The sequence below is a fragment of the Thermobia domestica genome, chromosome 4, assembly GCF_964235325.1.
Source record: "Thermobia domestica chromosome 4, izTheDome1.hap1.1, whole genome shotgun sequence".
NCBI classification, from domain to species: Eukaryota; Metazoa; Arthropoda; class Insecta; order Zygentoma; family Lepismatidae; genus Thermobia; species Thermobia domestica.
Genome location: NC_137457.1, coordinates 329,194,917 through 329,214,771, shown reverse-complemented (window position 1 = coordinate 329,214,771; position 19,855 = coordinate 329,194,917). Strand labels below are relative to the sequence as shown.

Here is a 19,855-nt window from a genome sequence, read left to right as displayed (position 1 = left end):
GGAGTTTTGATGTTTTCATTTCACCAGTTTCTTGGATCTTTCTCGTTATAGGAACATCAAATGCCACACAATTTTCCATACAAATATACGAATACAGTAACCAGCAGAAGTATCTGTTGTTTGCATCTTAAAGGTAAAAATAAAGTTTAATGAACATAAAACAGAAAAGTTCAATATCGTACACATTGTCCCTTGAGAAGCACAATTTTCAAAAATGGTGAACGCGTATTTACTTAATTTAATTAAGACTTTATATACCTAATTTCACACTGTAGTAAAGAAAGCACCTGCAACTTTGTTTTAAACGTCACTGAGCAAGCAAAACTGCTATGCGTGAGTAGCCAATCAGCGCGCTGTCCACTGCAAAAAACACTTTTTTTTCTTTTTTAAACGCAAGCAGATATAAAGATTCAGCATGCGTTATCACCAGGTTTCATTGAAATCAATCTATTTGTTTTGCTATTTTCGTCCCGTTCAAGGAAGAAAACGGAATAGTAAAATTTCGGTATAAACATACCCCAAGAATTAAAACACTTTTTTTTTTTTCGTTTAATGAAAATTCATTAATACCGTATTTACAAACGTTGCACATAATTTTTTAATAGGAACCTACTTTCTACCACTCTGTGCCATTACAAAAGCCTTAACGTAAGCTTAAAATACATACCAAATCCCCAGCAGCGACTATATTTTAAAACAGTACTAAAGAAACCGGGTTTGATTAACAATGTCCCCAATAATGATTCATGCCCTCCCTACTGGTCTAATGGCTAGCGAAAGCGCCTTCGGTGCATGCGTTCCCCGAATTCGATTGCTGGTAGGGATATTTGAAAGCATTACGATGGTTCGGATTCTAACTTGAACTGTAGGTACACGTCTCATGTAGCCACGGTGGTGAAAATGGATGCTAAAGTTCAACAAACAAACAAGAGTGATTCACAGCTTGATCACAGATATCCAATCAAACACTGAAAATGGATGCTAAAATTCAACAAACAAAGAAATAAAAAAGAGTGATTCACAGCTTGGTAACAGATATCCAATCAAACACTGAAAATGGATGCTAAAATTCAACAAACAAAGAAATAAACAAGTGTGATTCAGAGCTTGGTCACAGATATCCAATCAAGCACTGAAAATGGATGCTAAAATTCAGCAAACAAAGAAATAAACAAGAGTGATTCAGAGCTTGATCACAGATATCCAATCAAACACTGAAAATGGATGCTAAAATTCAACAAACAAAGAAATAAAAAAGAGTGATTCACAGCTTGGTAACAGATATCCAATCAAACACTGAAAATGGATGCTAAAATTCAACAAACAAAGAAATAAACAAGTGTGATTCAGAGCTTGGTCACAGATATCCAATCAAGCACTGAAAATGGATGCTAAAATTCAGCAAACAAAGAAATAAACAAGAGTGATTCAGAGCTTGGTCACAGATATCCAATCAAACACTGAAAATGGATGCTAAAATTCAACAAACAAAGAAATAAACAAGTGTGATTCACAGCTTGGTAACAGATATCCAATCAAACACTGAAAATGGATGCTAAAATTCAACAAACAAAGAAATAAAAAAGAGTGATTCACAGCTTGGTAACAGATATCCAATCAAACACTGAAAATGGATGCTAAAATTCAACAAACAAAGAAATAAACAAGTGTGATTCAGAGCTTGGTCACAGATATCCAATCAAGCACTGAAAATGGATGCTAAAATTCAGCAAACAAAGAAATAAACAAGAGTGATTCAGAGCTTGGTCACAGATATCCAATCAAACACTGAAAATGGATGCTAAAATTCAACAAACAAAGAAATAAACAAGTGTGATTCAGAGCTTGATCACAGATATCCAATCAAACACTGAAAATGGATGCTAAAATTCAACAAACAAAGAAATAAAAAAGAGTGATTCACAGCTTGGTAACAGATATCCAATCAAACACTGAAAATGGATGCTAAAATTCAACAAACAAAGAAATAAACAAGTGTGATTCAGAGCTTGGTCACAGATATCCAATCAAGCACTGAAAATGGATGCTAAAATTCAGCAAACAAAGAAATAAACAAGAGTGATTCAGAGCTTGGTCACAGATATCCAATCAAGCACTGAAAATGGATGCTAAAATTCAGCAAACAAAGAAATAAACAAGTGTGATTCAGAGCTTGGTCACAGATATCCAATCAAGCACTGAAAATGGATGCTAAAATTCAGCAAACAAAGAAATAAACAAGTGTGATTCAGAGCTTGGTCACAGATATCCAATCAAGCACTGAAAATGGATGCTAAAATTCAGCAAACAAAGAAATAAACAAGTGTGATTCAGAGCTTGGTCACAGATATCCAATCAAGCACTGAAAATGGATGCTAAAATTCAGCAAACAAAGAAATAAACAAGAGTGATTCAGAGCTTGGTCACAGATATCCAATCAAGCACTGAAAATGGATGCTAAAATTCAACAAACAAAGAAATAAACAAGTGTGATTCAGAGCTTGGTCACAGATATCCAATCAAGCACTGAAAATGGATGCTAAAATTCAGCAAACAAAGAAATAAACAAGTGTGATTCAGAGCTTGGTCACAGATATCCAATCAAGCACTGAAAATGGATGCTAAAATTCAGCAAACAAAGAAATAAACAAGAGTGATTCAGAGCTTGATCACAGATATCCAATCAAACACTGAAAATGGATGCTAAAATTCAACAAACAAAGAAATAAAAAAGAGTGATTCACAGCTTGGTAACAGATATCCAATCAAACACTGAAAATGGATGCTAAAATTCAACAAACAAAGAAATAAACAAGTGTGATTCAGAGCTTGGTCACAGATATCCAATCAAGCACTGAAAATGGATGCTAAAATTCAGCAAACAAAGAAATAAACAAGAGTGATTCAGAGCTTGGTCACAGATATCCAATCAAACACTGAAAATGGATGCTAAAATTCAACAAACAAAGAAATAAACAAGTGTGATTCAGAGCTTGATCACAGATATCCAATCAAACACTGAAAATGGATGCTAAAATTCAACAAACAAAGAAATAAAAAAGAGTGATTCACAGCTTGGTAACAGATATCCAATCAAACACTGAAAATGGATGCTAAAATTCAACAAACAAAGAAATAAACAAGTGTGATTCAGAGCTTGGTCACAGATATCCAATCAAGCACTGAAAATGGATGCTAAAATTCAGCAAACAAAGAAATAAACAAGAGTGATTCAGAGCTTGGTCACAGATATCCAATCAAGCACTGAAAATGGATGCTAAAATTCAACAAACAAAGAAATAAACAAGAGTGATTCACACCTTGGTCACAGATATCCAATCAAGCACTGAAAGTGGATGCTAAAATTCAACAAACAAAGACATAAACAAGAGTGATTCACAGCTTGGTCACAGATATCCAATCAAACACTGAAAATGGATGCTAAAATTCAACAAAGAAATAAACAAGAGTGATTCACAGCTTGATCACAGATATCCAATCAAACACTGAAAATGGATGCTAAAATTCAACAAACAAAGAAATAAACAAGAGTGATTCAGAGCTTGGTCACAGATATCCAATCAAACACTAAAAATGGATGCTAAAATTCAACAAAGAAATAAACAAGAGTGATTTACAGCTTGGTCACAGCTTTCCAATCAAACACTGAAAATGGATGCTAAAATTCAACAAACAAAGAAATAAACAAGAGTGATTCACAGCTTGGTCATATATATCCAATGAAACACTAAATGTTTAGCTGCAATAACAGCTGTTTCTTTTATGCTATAAATTTAAGGAAACAGTTCAACATCTGAATGACGTCGAAACAAATAAATTTCGATACAACTTTCTCAGCAGCTACCACGAAAATTGCAACCCACGGAATGTTGAAGGACTTATATTTAAGCTTTAAATCAACGGAAGTGAAAACTAATGGTGGGAGCACGATATGACTGATCAAGGCTCTCGGACGAGAGAGGCTTGAAATTGATGAGGCTGTTCAACAAATAATTCGTGAAAAGACTACCATCATCTCCGAAATGATTTTAACATTTCACGCAAGGCTACGCCAAAAAAGCCGTTCCCATTGAAAAGCCTGTGCAATCGCTTAATAGGAAACCGTTGGCTTAGAAAAGGTTTAATATTTTACTAGCGGTTCTCGGTATATCGTTCGTTCGACACGGGACACGAAGGCGAAACATTTGATCTGCAACTATATACTCTGAGAGTCGTGTGGCAGCTCCTGAACAACAGGGTTTCCACCACATCCATCCGAAATAATCATATACTTGTTCAAACTAAATTTATTAATTTCGCGGTACAATGAATCAGCGATAGAGACTTCTACTTCTCTTAATCTTCAGATCTGCGGAAGTGTACTTTAAGCGAGAGAACTTTAAGTGAAAAGAAAATAACTGTTTAATTGCAAGCCCATTAAGTGAAAAGAATATAACTGTTTAATTGCAAGCCCATGGTTATGCTGTTTGGGCTAAAGATGAGACTTTTTACATTAAATTATATTTATTTATATTCTGCAGGGAAATCGGAACATTTGGGAGTTAAAAACAATTTCTTAGGGACAGATTACGTAATTCTGGGATTGTCCCGGCTAAATCGGGACGTATGCGAGCCCTACACGTTATAGAAGTAACAACGGAAGATAAGAGAGGGAGAGGAGGAAGCATGAGTAGTCACAGGCTGGTTTTTGGGTACAGGCTGCGCCTATGAGAATATTTGGGTAGATAATCTTTCATTGAAAATGGTGCAATGAAAGCAGACAATGGTAAATTTGTAAAAAAAAAGTATATTTGAAGAGGGGCCCAGAATAATAAATTTTAGATGAAAATGATAAATTTGAGGGGGAGAATGGTAAATTCGAGAGGAAAATGTTAAATTTGAGGAGAGAATGGTAAATATCGGGAGACAATAGTAAATTTGAGAGAAAATGTTAAATTTGAGGAGAGAATGGTAAATTTGAGTAGAAATGTTAAATCTGAAGAGAGAATGGAAAATTTTAGGGAGAATGATAAATTTGATGGGAAAATGTTAGATTGCAGGGGAGAATGGTAAATTTGAGGGATGCAGGTACATTTGGGGCGGGGCCAGAATGGTAAGTTTGAGAGGAAAACGTTAAATTTGAGGAGAGATTGGTAAATTTTAGAGGAAATGTTCAATTTTGATGAGAATGATAAATTTGAGAAGTAAATGTTAAATTTGAGAGAGAATAACAAATTTGAGGCGAAATGTTAGATTTAGGTAGAGAATGGTAAGTTTGAGAGGGAAATGTTAAATTTGGGAATAGAATCGTAAATTTCAGAGGGAAATGTTAAATTTGGGAGAGAATGGTAAATTTGGCGGGTATGGGTACCCCTGGGAAGAAACTACCATTAATGGACTAAATGACCACGGATGTCAAGATACAGAGATCTGCTGATGATCTTAGGGTATGGATGTATATTAATTTGTGGCGAGTGACGTGAAAGTGCGTACGTAACAATTATGATAATAATTATAGTCGAAGAATCATCATATATTAAAGACACAAATTGTTGTATAACCCATTAATTATGTAACCGGATGGCAACGCTGCTTCTGCATGAAAGGGCAGATCCTCCTCCAGAGCGCTGAAGCAATACAATGAATCGTGACATCTCCACCAAAGCGTCAAGGTTCAATTACGCCGCCACCAAACGTAACGAACGCAAACACGTTGCAAGTCCATTTTTTCCCCTCTTTCTTATGTTTTGTTTTTGCTTACTTTCCATCTCTTTCTCGCATACCATTGGATTCACATATACCGGTACTCATCAGACCTTAATACTTTCCGCGTTTCAGGAAAAGGTAGCATTCCCATTGTTCTTCTGTAGATAGATTGGGTTAGGTTGTTAGGTTTTGTTGCATTTTGAAGGGTAGCTGCAACTGTTGTGTAACGAAAGTCAATAAAATAATAGCATAAAAATTGCCGAAGGTTTTAGGACACGATCAGTGCTCGAAAGGCATAGGAAGTGGAAGGGGTGACAAAGATTATCTTTCTTTATTTGCAGCATTAATTTGTTAAGGAGTTTGGCTTACTTACCGCCTGTCCGTCCGTCAGGGACACAACATATCTCAATAACTACTTGATGGATCAAAATCAATTTTGGGGGGCCGCGGTGGCAGGTGAACTGCGTTCACCTCTGGTGCTTGGGGTCCCAGGTTCAAACCCTGCTCCCGCCAAGTGAACTATGTGGTGGACAAACACCGTGTGAGTGGGTTTTCTCGGGGTTCTCTCGTTTCCTCCCACTTTCTTCATTCCACCATGTCATTTATCTCTCATCATCACCGTCTTCTTTAGCCTAACCGGCATAACCGTGGGACGTAAAACCCAAAAATTTCATTTCATTTCAAAATCAATGTTGGCCACGGTGTTGAGGATGAAAAGTTAAGAATCGAATTGTTGATGGATGTAAGTCATCCACCGGAAGTGGTAGAAATTTATATTTCCGGTTTTCACTATGAAACAAAAACGGTAATAGATAGCAAGAAGCGGTTTTCTGCAATCAATTAAGTCTCCCAAAAATATTTTCATCTAAGCTCTTAATATTTCTGTTAAAACCGAAAATGGTAGAAATCTACGGGTTTCAATATTAATTCTTGAGAAAACATCATACTCCACAAAACATTTTCACGTAATGTACACGTGACACAGCTTCTTGTTTTTTTTTTTTTTTTTTTTTTTAATAGGGAAATCTACTAGTTGTAAGGTAGCCAACCGTCCGATATTTTACCAGATAGTTCGGTTTTTGACCGCCTTGTCCGGGTGTCTGGTACGACATCAAAACCGGACGTTAAATTTTCCCAGTAAATTTTTCCTCTTACAGTCACCTTCAAGTAACTGTTATGTCGAACGCGTATTCAGTGTTATGAAGAATCTTTAGAGTGACGAAAGGAATGGTTTGTCGATGAACGTGGTCAAAGCAGAGCCAGGGATGGATCCAGCACCGATTTCTGGGGAGGGGGTTGCGGTGGGTTGTAATACTGCTACTTTTAAGAGCTCCAAACTCTGGTATGGGTTTTATTTATATATATCCGCCCCTGAGCAGAGCTCATAATTCGCTTTGATATCGACGTGCCGTGCGCTGAATTTGCTGAGGAGTTAAAGGCAGGAAAATTTACTGAACTTATCAAAACTGCTAAAGATCAACAAAAGTACATTTTTAAGAGCACAGCTAGCACTGTTTTATCGCCAGTTACATCTTTCAATTAAATAATGCATCCAGATCCAGCAAAAGTGTGCAAGCATTATGAGATATTACCAGTCCCAGTGAAGCTGGTAAGACTTATTTTTCAAGTACATTTTGTGCATGTTATAATTATATTGCCAATTATATTTGCTTTCCGGTTTTAAATACGATGTATTATTAATGGTAGACTACAAAAATTACATATCCCTCAACCAAAACAATAATAATTAAGTTTAATAAATGTTTTTTTTTTTTAAATAAGTTATTAAATTCAAACTCCGAATCGCTCAATTTTATGTGAATAACCATTTTCAGGTTATTCACATATTTGACGAGTGATGATGTCACAATCTTAAGAGTATTCGTACGTTCACTAGGGTGTCCGGTATTTCCATTATCAAAAGTTGAAAAAACTAACTAGTTGTGAATGCATGTTACTGTATTGGACTGTGCATTTGGGGAGGAGTCGAATCGGAACTATTCCCTGTTCAGCGTAAGCTCTAAACTCCGGTAAACAAAATATTTGTATCCTTCCACTTGTCACAAATACGATTGATTAGTCATGTATCACTCCCACTCCTCACGGGGAGGAGCAAACTATACACGTGCATTTTGACAATATTGTCTCGTATTGTCCAGATACTTACAGCAGCAGCAGAAAAGAAAGAAAAAACTCAAAAGATGAAAAAATATATATTTCAGTTTCACTGGTAAATAATTGTTGCTTAGTGAGTACAGGTTTACCTTGTTGGTGTTTCAAAACACTCGCGGAACCGGGATTCATGCCAGCCGTCTTTCAGGCTTGAGAGCAGAACACGCGTCCACAGTTGAATTGGCGCCATAATTACTGCGCATGCTTACTGTTTATTTCTATTGTTTCATTAACCACACTTGATTGCAGTATTATTAGATAATCCGTAATATACTTTTGTCATTTATAATAATGTAGCAGTTTTATATGGAGCTTCATAGTAAAAGTAATAATCAAATCATATGAACTATTTTGCGGAGGAGTACAAACGTTGGTAGGCCAACAGCAAATCAGCGCGATTTAATTTCACGTGGCTTTGTTTATCGCAGTTTAAAGCTTAGGCCGAACAGGGTTTAGCTACTGAATGTCCAACAAAGGTATTTGCGTACAATAAAGATACGGCATGCCAGATAATGACTATCACTATTATAGTGTAATGGCTGGTGTTTTGGAAAAAATAAAGATTCAAGAAACGGGTATATAAAAAATAAACATACACAAACTAAAATTGGAAATGTATATCCTGTTAGAAAATTAACCTTCTTCTTCTTTTACACGGTTACAGTTGAGTAGCTGGCAAAAGGCACGAGAGAGTCTCTGTCCTTCCTAAACTCTTCTCCTCTTGTTGTTGCGTTCCAGTAACTGCTGCAAGGCAAATCCTCCAAAATTCACATTGTTGTTAGAACACTGTCAACAATGCATGACATTCTGAGACGTGCTACCATAACATTCTCAACAAGTTAGGAACAGGCGAAGGGAATAAAAAAAAACTTGCCTTCCAACAAAGGTTTTTGTATCTCTTTTACATTCTATCAACATTACATAAAAGGAGAATCCCCTGAAGACACGGAGCTAAGAAAGAGAAACGGCTCCAAGAAAGAAATCCACCTAATAAGGATTCTCGAAATCGATTTCAACAAATTATATCTACAAAAAATTAGATAACCAACTGGACATGTAATTTATCAAAGGCTAGAAGAATAAATACTTCCGACTTCCTTCTTTGCATGGATATATGAGAATCAACTATATTTAAAGAAAAAAAATGGAAGAATAAAGGCTTGGCGAGGATATGGTAGTTCAGTGGTAGAGCGCACTCACCTCTGATGCGAAAGTTTTCTGGTACGAAACGATCTCCAGCTCGTGTGAATTTATGGTGTATAACATTGTGTCTGTGGGTTCTTCCTAGGGTTGAGGCCGCGGTGGCTCAGTGGTAGAGCGTTCACCTCTGGTGCATGGGGTCCTTGGTTCAATCCCAGCTCGCGCCAAGTGAGCTTTGTGCTGAACAAACACCGTATGCGTGGTTTTCTCAGAGTCCTCCCGCTTTCTACCACTTTCTTCATTCCACCATTTCACTCATTTTCTCATCCTCCCGTCTGTTTTAGCCTAGCCGGCATAACCGTGGGACGTAAAACTAAAGATTTCGATTTCTTCGTATGGTTGCCAATTTTTGAAAATGGAAATACCGGACACCTTCCTAAAGTACGTATACTCTTAAAGATTGTGAGATCATCACTCGTCAAAAATGTAAAGAACCTGAAAGTGATTACTTCATATCAAATTGGGCGATTCGGAGTTCGAATTTAATAACTTTACTCACTTTTGAAACATTTATTAAACTATTTATTCCAGTTTTGGCTGAGTCGACACATGTAATTTATGTAGTCTACCATCAATAATAATAATAATTATAATAATACATTTGAAACAGGAAAGCAAATATAATTGACAATATAATTATGGCACGCACAAAATATACTTGGAAAATAAATTACCAGCCTTAGTGGGGCTTGTAATGTCTCATAATACATACATACTTTTACTGGATCTGCATGCAGTAGTAGCTGAGAATGACGCAGTGCTAGCTGCGCTCTTGAAAACGTACTTCTGTTGATCTTTAGCAGTTTTGATAAGTTCAGTAAAATTTTCCTGCCTTCAACTCTTCAGCAAATTCCACGCACGACAGGTCGATATCGAAAGCAAATTATAACCTCTGTTTCAACCATGTTCATCGACAAATGATTCCTTTCGTCACTGCAAAATAATCTGAAAAAGAGCAGAGAATAGGACTAGTACGAGGAAAAATTACCGGACGCCGGACGGTTGGTAACCCTAGTTCTTCCGTTTCCTTCTACATTCTCAGGAGGGCGCGGTGGCTCAGTGGTAGAGCGTTCAGCTCTGGTGCTTGGGGTCCCGGCTTCGATCCCAGCCCCCGCCATGTGAACTTTGTGGTGGACAAACACCGTGCTCGTGGGTTTTCTCGGGGTTCTCCCGTTTCCTCCCACTTTCTTCATTCCACCATTTCACTCATCTCTCATTATCACCGTCTCGTTTAGCCAAACGGGAAAAACGTGGGACGTAAAACTCAAATATTTTTCCTTCTACATTCTCATTTCACCAAATATCTCAGAATCATTCACTCTCATAAATCACCAACTTATCCTACATGCCAAAACCGTCAGACGTAAAACTGAAAAATTGCATTTAATTTCCAAAAGAAACTCGGCGCTTAGTGGAAGAGCGCTCACATCTGGCGCTAAAAGTTCCTGGTTTGACCTTAAGCAATGTGTTTGTGGTGAATAATGTTATATATAGGAATGCCTTGGCCAACTGGATTAAGTTTCTATTTTATATTTCTGTTTCTGCAAGATTGAACTTAATATACTTCTCCCATCTACGTCTAGGTCTTCCAGACTGACCTTCCAGTTAAAAAGTTTGAAAATGTTCCTACTTTCTCCTATTCTGGTTACATGACCTGTCCATATACGTCTCCTAGACTTCATGGTACTAACAATATTAGGAAAACGGTATAAATTATGCAGTTTCTCGTTACGAAGCTTCCATTATTCCCTGTTCCCGTCCTCCTTAGGTCTGAATATTGGTATCAGGATTTTATTTTCAAATACTTTTAGCCTCAAAAAATGGGAACGAGCGTAGGAAATATACTTAAATAGCAGTATCCCTATTACCTCTTCCAAATAACACAGGATAACAGAATTCGTTAAACATTATTCGTTTGTTTTAAGCTTTCATGACGACAGTTCAAAATTATTCTCTATGGTTTACACGTGTATTTTTGGTATCTTTTCTAGTCACCAATTCAGTCAAGGAATTTGAAGCTTAAAATATACAAAACGATAATCATGCCTGTTGTTCTGTATGGTTGCGAAACATGGTCACTTACTCTGAGGGACGAACGTAGACTAAAAGTATTTGAGAACAAGATCCTGAGACGAATATTCGGACCCAAGAGGAACGGGAATGCGGAATGGCGGAAACTTCGTAATGAGGAACTACATAATGTATATGGTTCACCAAACATTGTTAAGGTAATCAAGTCTAGGAAGCTCAGGTGAGTAGGTCGTGTAGCCAGAATGGAAGAAAGTAGAGACGCTTTCAAAGCCTTAACTGGAAGTCCAATCGGAAAACGTCTATTAGGAAGACCTAGGCGTAGATGGGAAGGCAATATTAAGATGGATCTCGCAGAAAAAGGAATCCAGAGTAGAAACTGGATCCAGTTGGCTAAGGATAGAAGTCAGTGGAGAGTTTAGTGGCGGCATTGAACCTCTGGGTTTCATAAGCCATAGAGTCAGTCAATCACTTAACTGACGATCGCTTCCATGGGTTTACTATTGCCAGACTCCTCTGGGTCAGTATGAAAGCCCTTGAGGATGCTGGCATTAAAACTCGTGAAGAACTAAAAATACACAATGTATCACCCGAAAACCAGAGAAAGAAAGAGCAATTGCTAATCATGTTTTGTTAGCCATTTTTACACGTTACAGGTAATAATCAACTGTACTTAATTTTCGCAGAGAGGATGCCAACAACTTTTCATAGTGTTCCTTGCCCTTTCGCTAATTACGGGGCGCTTACACATCCACGTGAGGACAAAATGAAATTATCTACACGATTTTTTTTTTCGTCATTCTTCCAATCTGCAAGACACAAAGAAACAAAGTAAGAGTATAAGTGTATAAAAGACATAGAAAAAGGAGCTAATTCCTTTGGAGAGGAGGGGGAAGAAGCGGGCTCCCATCTAATGTTTTTGAGAGAAAAATGTCGTCTCATTCATCGCTTATTTACCGGTCAATTACTTTTGCAAAGTCAGAAGATACGAGATAGGCGGTCGATTTTCCAAGCTTCATTTATTTCAATTGGGAGGCGCTGGTGGCTGAGAAAAAGGAGATTTGTTAACACCACATAATTTCTACCTTGATAAGATGCATTGATTGAATTTATTGAATTCTCATGTCTTGTCACGAACGATAGCACTTCATTACAGAAAAAAACGGCGAATGTCTTTCACACGTTCTCCTCCCAGGTGCTAACAATGGAAACGTTCTTCATGACGCCCATCCTACAACATGAGGGGTACTTTTTGGTGTTTGTGTTAATGACACTTTTCTTTCTGTAGTTAGCAATTTGAGAAAATAGTTTAAAAAGAGGTTTGATAAAGCTTCTAGTAAGCTCCCCTAATGCAGAAAAAAACAATTTTCCATTAATCTTTTTTAAAAAATAAATCTTTATTACATGTACACACTGTATGTAAAACAGCTAATCAATCGCTTCACCTCGAATTAACGCTTAATAACACCTTTGTTCCATGTATTTTTGTTCTATATTACTTCTATTAAAATTGACACGATCAGTCGTCCTAGGGTTTGAAATTTGGATTATGTATAACAAAATACATGGAATCTATATACCCTGGAGTCCGGTGGACAGAATTTTTTTTCTCCCCCTTCCCTATGTTTGACCTAGAACAGAAGAGATTCCTGGGATGGTTCACTAAGACACCCATTGTGGCATTCGAATTTCGTGCGAAACTTCGAGTTCAGATGAATTATGCAATATACGAAAGGTGCAGAAAGAACAACACAAATATTGTTGTCAGTAACACGCGAAGGGTATTTGCTAATACCAAATTAAATAATTTCAAGTTCTCCCTAATTTTTAAACAAATGTGGCAACCCTGCAAAAACGATATACAGAAAAAAAGAAGAACGTTTGCCAGAGCGCACACACACACACACACACACACATATATATATATATATATATATATATATATATATATATATATATATATATATATATATATATATATATATTCTAATAATAACAGCAAAAACGCCATAAGACGAAGCAGCACACCTAATTATTAAGCATGAAGTTATATAAAAAAAAAACATAAATAAACGGGGCAGGAAGTATATGAAGCACAATGAACGTAAGTACGTGACATGTTGGTTAACAAGGCTCTGGAAGTGCCCACAGGGATCTGCCGGGCCGTTTACTGTATCTTCTCCACACATTACTAAAAAGAATCTGGGCGGATCTCATTTCATCTCGTATGGAAGGAGCTTATTCTTCACGGCGACGAAAATAGCACCAGCGAAAGCTCTTAAGGTGATGCAGGAAGCGAGGGAGAGAGAGAATTCATAGACGAAACGTGTATAGACCTACAAATATATACATTATGTGTCATGGAAAAGAGATAAAAAAAAAAAAAAGCATTATTCGGAGAATTTAAAGAGCGCGGTATCTCTTTCTTTAAACTATAAATAAATTAGTTTTCTTTTACAATTAATCATTTCTGATAATTACACTACAGAGTGGCGGAGTAACTAGCAAACAATAACTATTCCTAGACAATTATTACTTTCTTCATGCATTGTGTTAAAGACAATTTTCATAGAGAAGCCAGTTATGTTGTAACACCAAGAACAATGTAATTATTTATCTCTAAACAACATTCCCTTGAAGACAGATACAAACACCAGTAATTTTCTCGCATTCCAGTGTGCCGGTATCGCCTTCTAGTACATTACGATAATTCTTCTCTTATGAACATAATATTTCCGCCAAGTGGTTCACATGTGTGTGTTTGCTGTGAGCGTAGACATGGAGTCGATTTCTAATGAAGTACTTGCCGAACAATGGCTTAGATTCTACTTTAAGAGTCCTAATCACTGCGAAATTAAAATAAAGCTAATTTTACAGTAATTATGTGATATCTTCAAATAGATAAAAGATAATCGAAATGTGGAACAAAATCGCCCTAGACAATATTATTTTCCATGACGTACCGTTATCACGAGTCACCTAGTAGCTTTCAGTTAGCAGCCATTTATAAACGCCAAAATAAATGCCGATTTTCTAAATAGCTGGAAATCGAAAGCAGATAAGTGAGTCGTGATAACGATATCTCATGTAAATTAATATTGTCTAGCGAGCTCTTGTTCCACTTTTCGATTATATTTTATCTATTTGAAGATATCACATAATTACTGTAAAATTAGCGGTATTTTAATTTCGCCGTGATGGGGCCTCTTAAGAAGACGAGCTCGTCTCATTTATTCTTGGTATTAAAAAAGAAGTTAAATACCAATTTATAAGGTATATTTAATCAAACTCCCGACTGACCCAGGAATAACCACTGAAAGATAAATTAAGACCAATATTAGAAGTAGACCTAATTAAGTCAATGTTGCAGTTTGCAATCCTTCTTAAGATTACTGTCTTTTTTAATCATAAAACCAATCAATCAATCAATCAACGAGACTGAACATGTCAATGTTAAGATAAAAAGGCTGTCATCTTATTGTCCTTTGTACGTTTGCATTATCTCTTTTTTAAAAATAATTGTAATGATTTCATATTCTCCTTTTATTAACTGTGTATATTTTATTTGTAACATCTGATAGTTTTTTACTGATTATTTTAAGAATTAAAGGAGAAACAGCTGATAATCAATTATTTACATGATGAAACCAACTGGATACACAACCACAAAGAACTAATTTCCTACTAACCACATTTTATATATACACACTACTATAGTTTACTCACATTACTTATATGAGAAGTTCAAATATAAAAATTCTTAATTTGAATCCAAAGAATTAATATATATATATATATATATATATATATATATATATATATATATATATATATATATATATATATATATATATATATATATATATATGTCAAATGGTTTCGATGTACACTGACATTTTTATCGTTGACTTCTATTCCCTACTAAACTAGACATATGGGTACATTTATAGACTAGAACTACATTTATCAATCTTCAAATAATCAAAAGTCTAGGAACTTTGGAACGTATTTTCATTTTCAAGAAGATAACTTGATCACAGTACGGCTAGAATATCTCAACAGTATCACCAGCTTAGGAGCGAATACAAGTCATTGAGAAAGATGTCAGCATACATCGAAACTGTTTGATAGAATTTTTAATTATCCGGATATAAGATAAGATAATTTATATTTGAATTACTCATTATATATCCTATAGGAACTATCAACAATTACATGAAAATTGTATGTATTATGTCAGTCACGCTACTGGATATATTGGTTAACATAGGAATTGTTATAGTATTACACGAATAATCTTGTTACTTTTGAGTGAAATGAATATATGTATTTACAATTAACGTTCAATTTGATATTTATAGAAATTATCTCTTATCTTTTCAGATCTGCAAACTATAATAACGGTACTGGAGAATGTCAATTATCAGATATGGATCGACACACAATTGCTGGGAACCACCAATTCCAGGAAGCCGAGAATATGGAATACCTGGAAAACAACTGCATTGAAGACCCTGTGAAACTGTGCGAGTTCAAGCGTCTGCAAGGCCGTATCTTGAAGACCGTTGACTCTGTTTACCAAGACGTCGGTTCTCTGGAGGAATGCAAGGAACTCTGCCTCAACTCCCCCTACCGTTGCCACTCCTTCGATTATGGTGACACAGGTGACCTCGTCTGCAGATTGAGTCATCACTCACGAGCAACGCTGTCGCACATCCAAGAGCCCTACCTCGATGTACCCGAAGCATCCACCTACGAACTCAGCTCCTGTTACAATGTTACCATTGACTGTCGATCTGGAGATATGGTGGCCAAGATCAAGACAAGCAAGCTCTTCAATGGAAAGATCTACGCCAAGGGAAGTCCCAACTCTTGTGTGGAAGACATCGACAACAGCTTGGAATTTGAACTCAGAATGTCCTACAATGATGTCGAGTGCAACATTAAGCGGCATGGACTCGGTAAATATTACAACGATGTCGTCATTCAGCATCATGACATGATTGTCACCAGTGCTGATCTCGGTCTTGCAGTAACATGTCAGTATGATCTCACAAACAAGAGTGTGTCTAATGAAATCGATCTTCAAGTTCGTGGAGACATACAGCCAGCGCTTTCTGAAGAAATCACTGTTGACTCTCCCAATGTAGCCATGAAGATCACCGACAGAAAGGGTCAAGACCTTCCTTCAGCTGAAGTAGGAGATCCTCTCACTCTTCGTTTTGAAATCATCGACAGAAACAGCCCTTACGAAATCTTCGTCAGAGACCTTGTTGCCATGGACGGAATTGACAGCAACGAAATCCTTCTGGTTGATTCAGATGGTTGTCCTACCGATCACTTTATTATGGGACCACTTCTTAAGTCCACGGAAAGCGGCAAAATCCTTTTGTCTAACTTTGATGCTTTCAAGTTCCCCTCATCCGAAATTGTCCAGTTTAGAGCCTTGGTAACTCCTTGCATGCCCACTTGCGAACCCGTCATGTGTGACCTTGAAGAAGTCACTGGCGAGCTCAGGACAATCGCTTCTTACGGTCGAAGAAAGCGATCAGCTGGCCAAGGCGTTTCCAGACCTCGAAGGCATACTGAAGGGGAAGAGTTGTTGGTCGTTCAATCAATTCATATTTCGGACAAATTTGGATTTGAGAAGGACAACAAGCGAACGCACGACCAACGCAACAAAAATCATTACAATGTAGATAATAGTACAAGCACTGTATTCCTCCATGAGGAACGATCTGGATTATGTATTAACTTCCTGGGTCTTGTCATTGCCTGCACAATGTTCCTCGTTGCTCAACTTGTAATCATCGCTGGATGGACCTTCCTCTGGCAACGAAGAAGAAAAGTCAAGGAAACTGAGGCACTCGCAAATGTCAGCACCAGCAGCCTCAGCAAATTGTACGACACAGGATACGCTAGACGATTTTGAGTCATTTTCATTTTATACAGTTTAAATGCCTCATTTATACGGGGAAAGTAGTTAAGAGAGCGCCTTACTGCTAATGGACTCGTACAGAGAGCCGGAAAATAAGTACTCATGAGTTAACTATAAAACTGCTTAGAAAGAACAGTTAGGTTATTTGTACAAAATTTACAAAACGGGAAAGTTTACTGACAGAATTAGTAATGCTCTCTTTTAAGTCAATCAGTGTTCGTTTAAAAAAGAACTGAAATGTCAGAAGCAGCGATGCTATTTCCTAGTTCATTAATATTTTTCGGTTCTCTGGTTTGTTCATTACCTCTGAAACAGAAAATACTTAGGTGCGAGTATGTTATTACCATATTTTCTACCAATTCAGAAATTAAGTCACGGTTGTTTTGCTACGGAGAGTTCTCGATGAATTGTTTACCAATAAATGTATAATTCCCTTGAGAATCTTCGTAAGCAAAACTATATAAGAAAAGGAGCGCATGTTGAAAAGCATAAGAAGGACCAAGTCCTCAGAGATAATAAGTCAAGCATTACAAAAATTCGACTAATATGTAAATGTACAATCCAACACTCTTAACCTAATAATAGAGTGTCAACAGTGTATGTAAAGGCATAAAACAGCCAGTTACTATCACAGTATGAATGTACGAAGATGTGCAATGCGTGAATACGTGTAAGTGTGTGTGATATTTATTTTCTAATTTTATACGTTATAAAATTACTGCTTCGTCCCCCCTCCCTTCAATCCCAGTGCAATGAGTGAATGAGAATATGTGAATGTTTGTTTCTGGGGTCATATTATTTTGACAGTGATATATATAAGAAAAATATATATGAATCCACAAAGTCAACGAGAAATGTTTTGTCCTATTTTTGGGGACAGCAATAATAGTAATAATACTATTGAGTATGTGTATTAGTTCTGTACGTGAATGAGTGTGAATGTGTATATATAGATATATATATAAAAAAAAATGTTGTTGAATCCGCTGACGCTGGGTTGTAGCAAATAGTTCAGTGGATTAAGGTGTTTTTGGTGGTGGTAAAAAAAAGCAAAGGACATTACTTATGGGAAGATTACATGAAAAACCATGGTGCTAATTAATAGGGGAAGACCGTAACAGAAATATAATACATGAACGAAAAAAGAAACTGAGTTATTTACCTGTCGTAACTAAATTTATTTTTAAAATAATTTATATACGTTTCGTAAATAAATTTACTTTTAAAAAATTAATTTATTTACGTTTCGTAAATAAATTTACTTTTTAAAAAATAATTTATTTACGTTTCGTAAATAAATTTACTTTAAAAATATAATTTATTTACGTTTCGTAAATAAATTTACTTTAAAAATGTAATTTATTTACATTTCGTAAATAAATTTACTTTAAAAATGTAATTTATTTACGTTTTATAAATAAATTTATTTTAAGAATAATTTATTTACGTCTTGTAAATAAATTTATTAGAAAAATATTTATTTATGTTTCGTAAATAAATTTAGATTTTTAAATGATTTATTTACGTTTGTATTAATAAATTTATTAATTATACTGCAGAATATTTAAAATACAACTGGACGATATATAGCTTTGCGATGGTTAGCCTTTTTTTCTATATGGACTATTATTTTAAATAAGTTAATGTTTTCACTATTATTATTATTATTATTATCACGCTTAACCATTGTGCGTTTTACAGAGCCATAATATCGTCCCAAAAGTTTTCTTTTTTTAAATAGAAAAAAAGTGTTGTCAATTTTGTGTATTGATGCATTTGTTTTTTTAATGATGCCATCGTGTTTTGAAATCATTACTAGTTGTTTTTTTGTTTTCCTGTAATATCAATGGATTAACTATTGTAGTTAATGGTAGAATACGTGTGTGTTTGTATGTATGTGTGTGTATTTACCAGCGAAAATACATTTTTACAATTTCCTCCTCATTATTTTTTAACTGAACGTCTGTAATTTCATGCTTCTTACAAATAAGGGTGTAAAAAAACCAAAATCGGTACTTTTTTATTTTTTAATAAAAAAATGCTAACCGTGGTTTACATTATATATATAAAAAAGAGAAATCAACCATCTAGTTCGCATTTTTTTAAATAAAAAAATCCTGATTTTGGTGGTTTGTGGGTTAATATTTCATGTTTATGTTTCGACTGCCACCATTTAACTTACTTTATAAACGCTGTGGATGTATAGACGGCAGTAAATGTTACTTTATTACCAGTGCCTAAGAAAAGTCTTGTTTACTTCAAGTCTTCCAGTGTACATACAATGAAGCTAAATATTAATAATAATAAATGAGCTGTTTTTATATAAATAAACTGTTCTTATTCCTAAATGAACATCCCTTATCATTACCCTCTTCTGTGTCATTTAATATATGCAATATTGCAGTCATTGCACCTTGCTTGATGCGATTGACCAGGAGAAACTGGAAGCAAGAATGAAAGGTAGTCTTCTATGTGTTTATTGTGACGCTAATCTAACATTGTGAGTTGCAAATTCATCCAATTGTGGCATGTTTTAAGTTCATCTGGTAAGGTAAGTAACTCAAAGTCAAAATATAAAACCTTCTGCACATAATACTGCAAACAAACATATAGGTTTGCATTTGATTCTAGTGTCTTCACTCCATCATTATCATCATAGGTATTCTGCAATTATTGGCAGGTCTTTGCCGCAACTGAGAAGTTTCCATGCTCCATGGTCTTCCGTTAATCTCTTCATCTTCACGTTCGATTTCTCTGTTTTGATATCGTCCACTAATTGTAGTCTCCTTCACTCCTCCCTCTCTTTCACTC

At 35.8% G+C, this 19,855-nt stretch overlaps 2 protein-coding genes across 2 annotated transcripts in view; one reads left to right on the top strand and one right to left on the bottom strand.

Moving 5' to 3' along the window:
• LOC145684456 (uncharacterized) overlaps positions 1 to 18,371 on the top strand; it is a 173,502-nt gene extending 155,131 nt beyond the window's left edge. The window contains exon 4 of the mRNA XM_081756865.1: positions 15,490 to 18,371. Coding sequence (XP_081612991.1) covers positions 15,490 to 17,038 — 1,549 coding nt within the window. The 3' untranslated portion in view covers positions 17,039 to 18,371. The remainder of the gene's footprint in view (positions 1 to 15,489) is intronic.
• Positions 1 to 19,855, bottom strand: part of Atg16 (Autophagy-related 16) — a 360,113-nt gene that overhangs the window by 32,256 nt on the left and 308,002 nt on the right. The window lies entirely within an intron of this gene.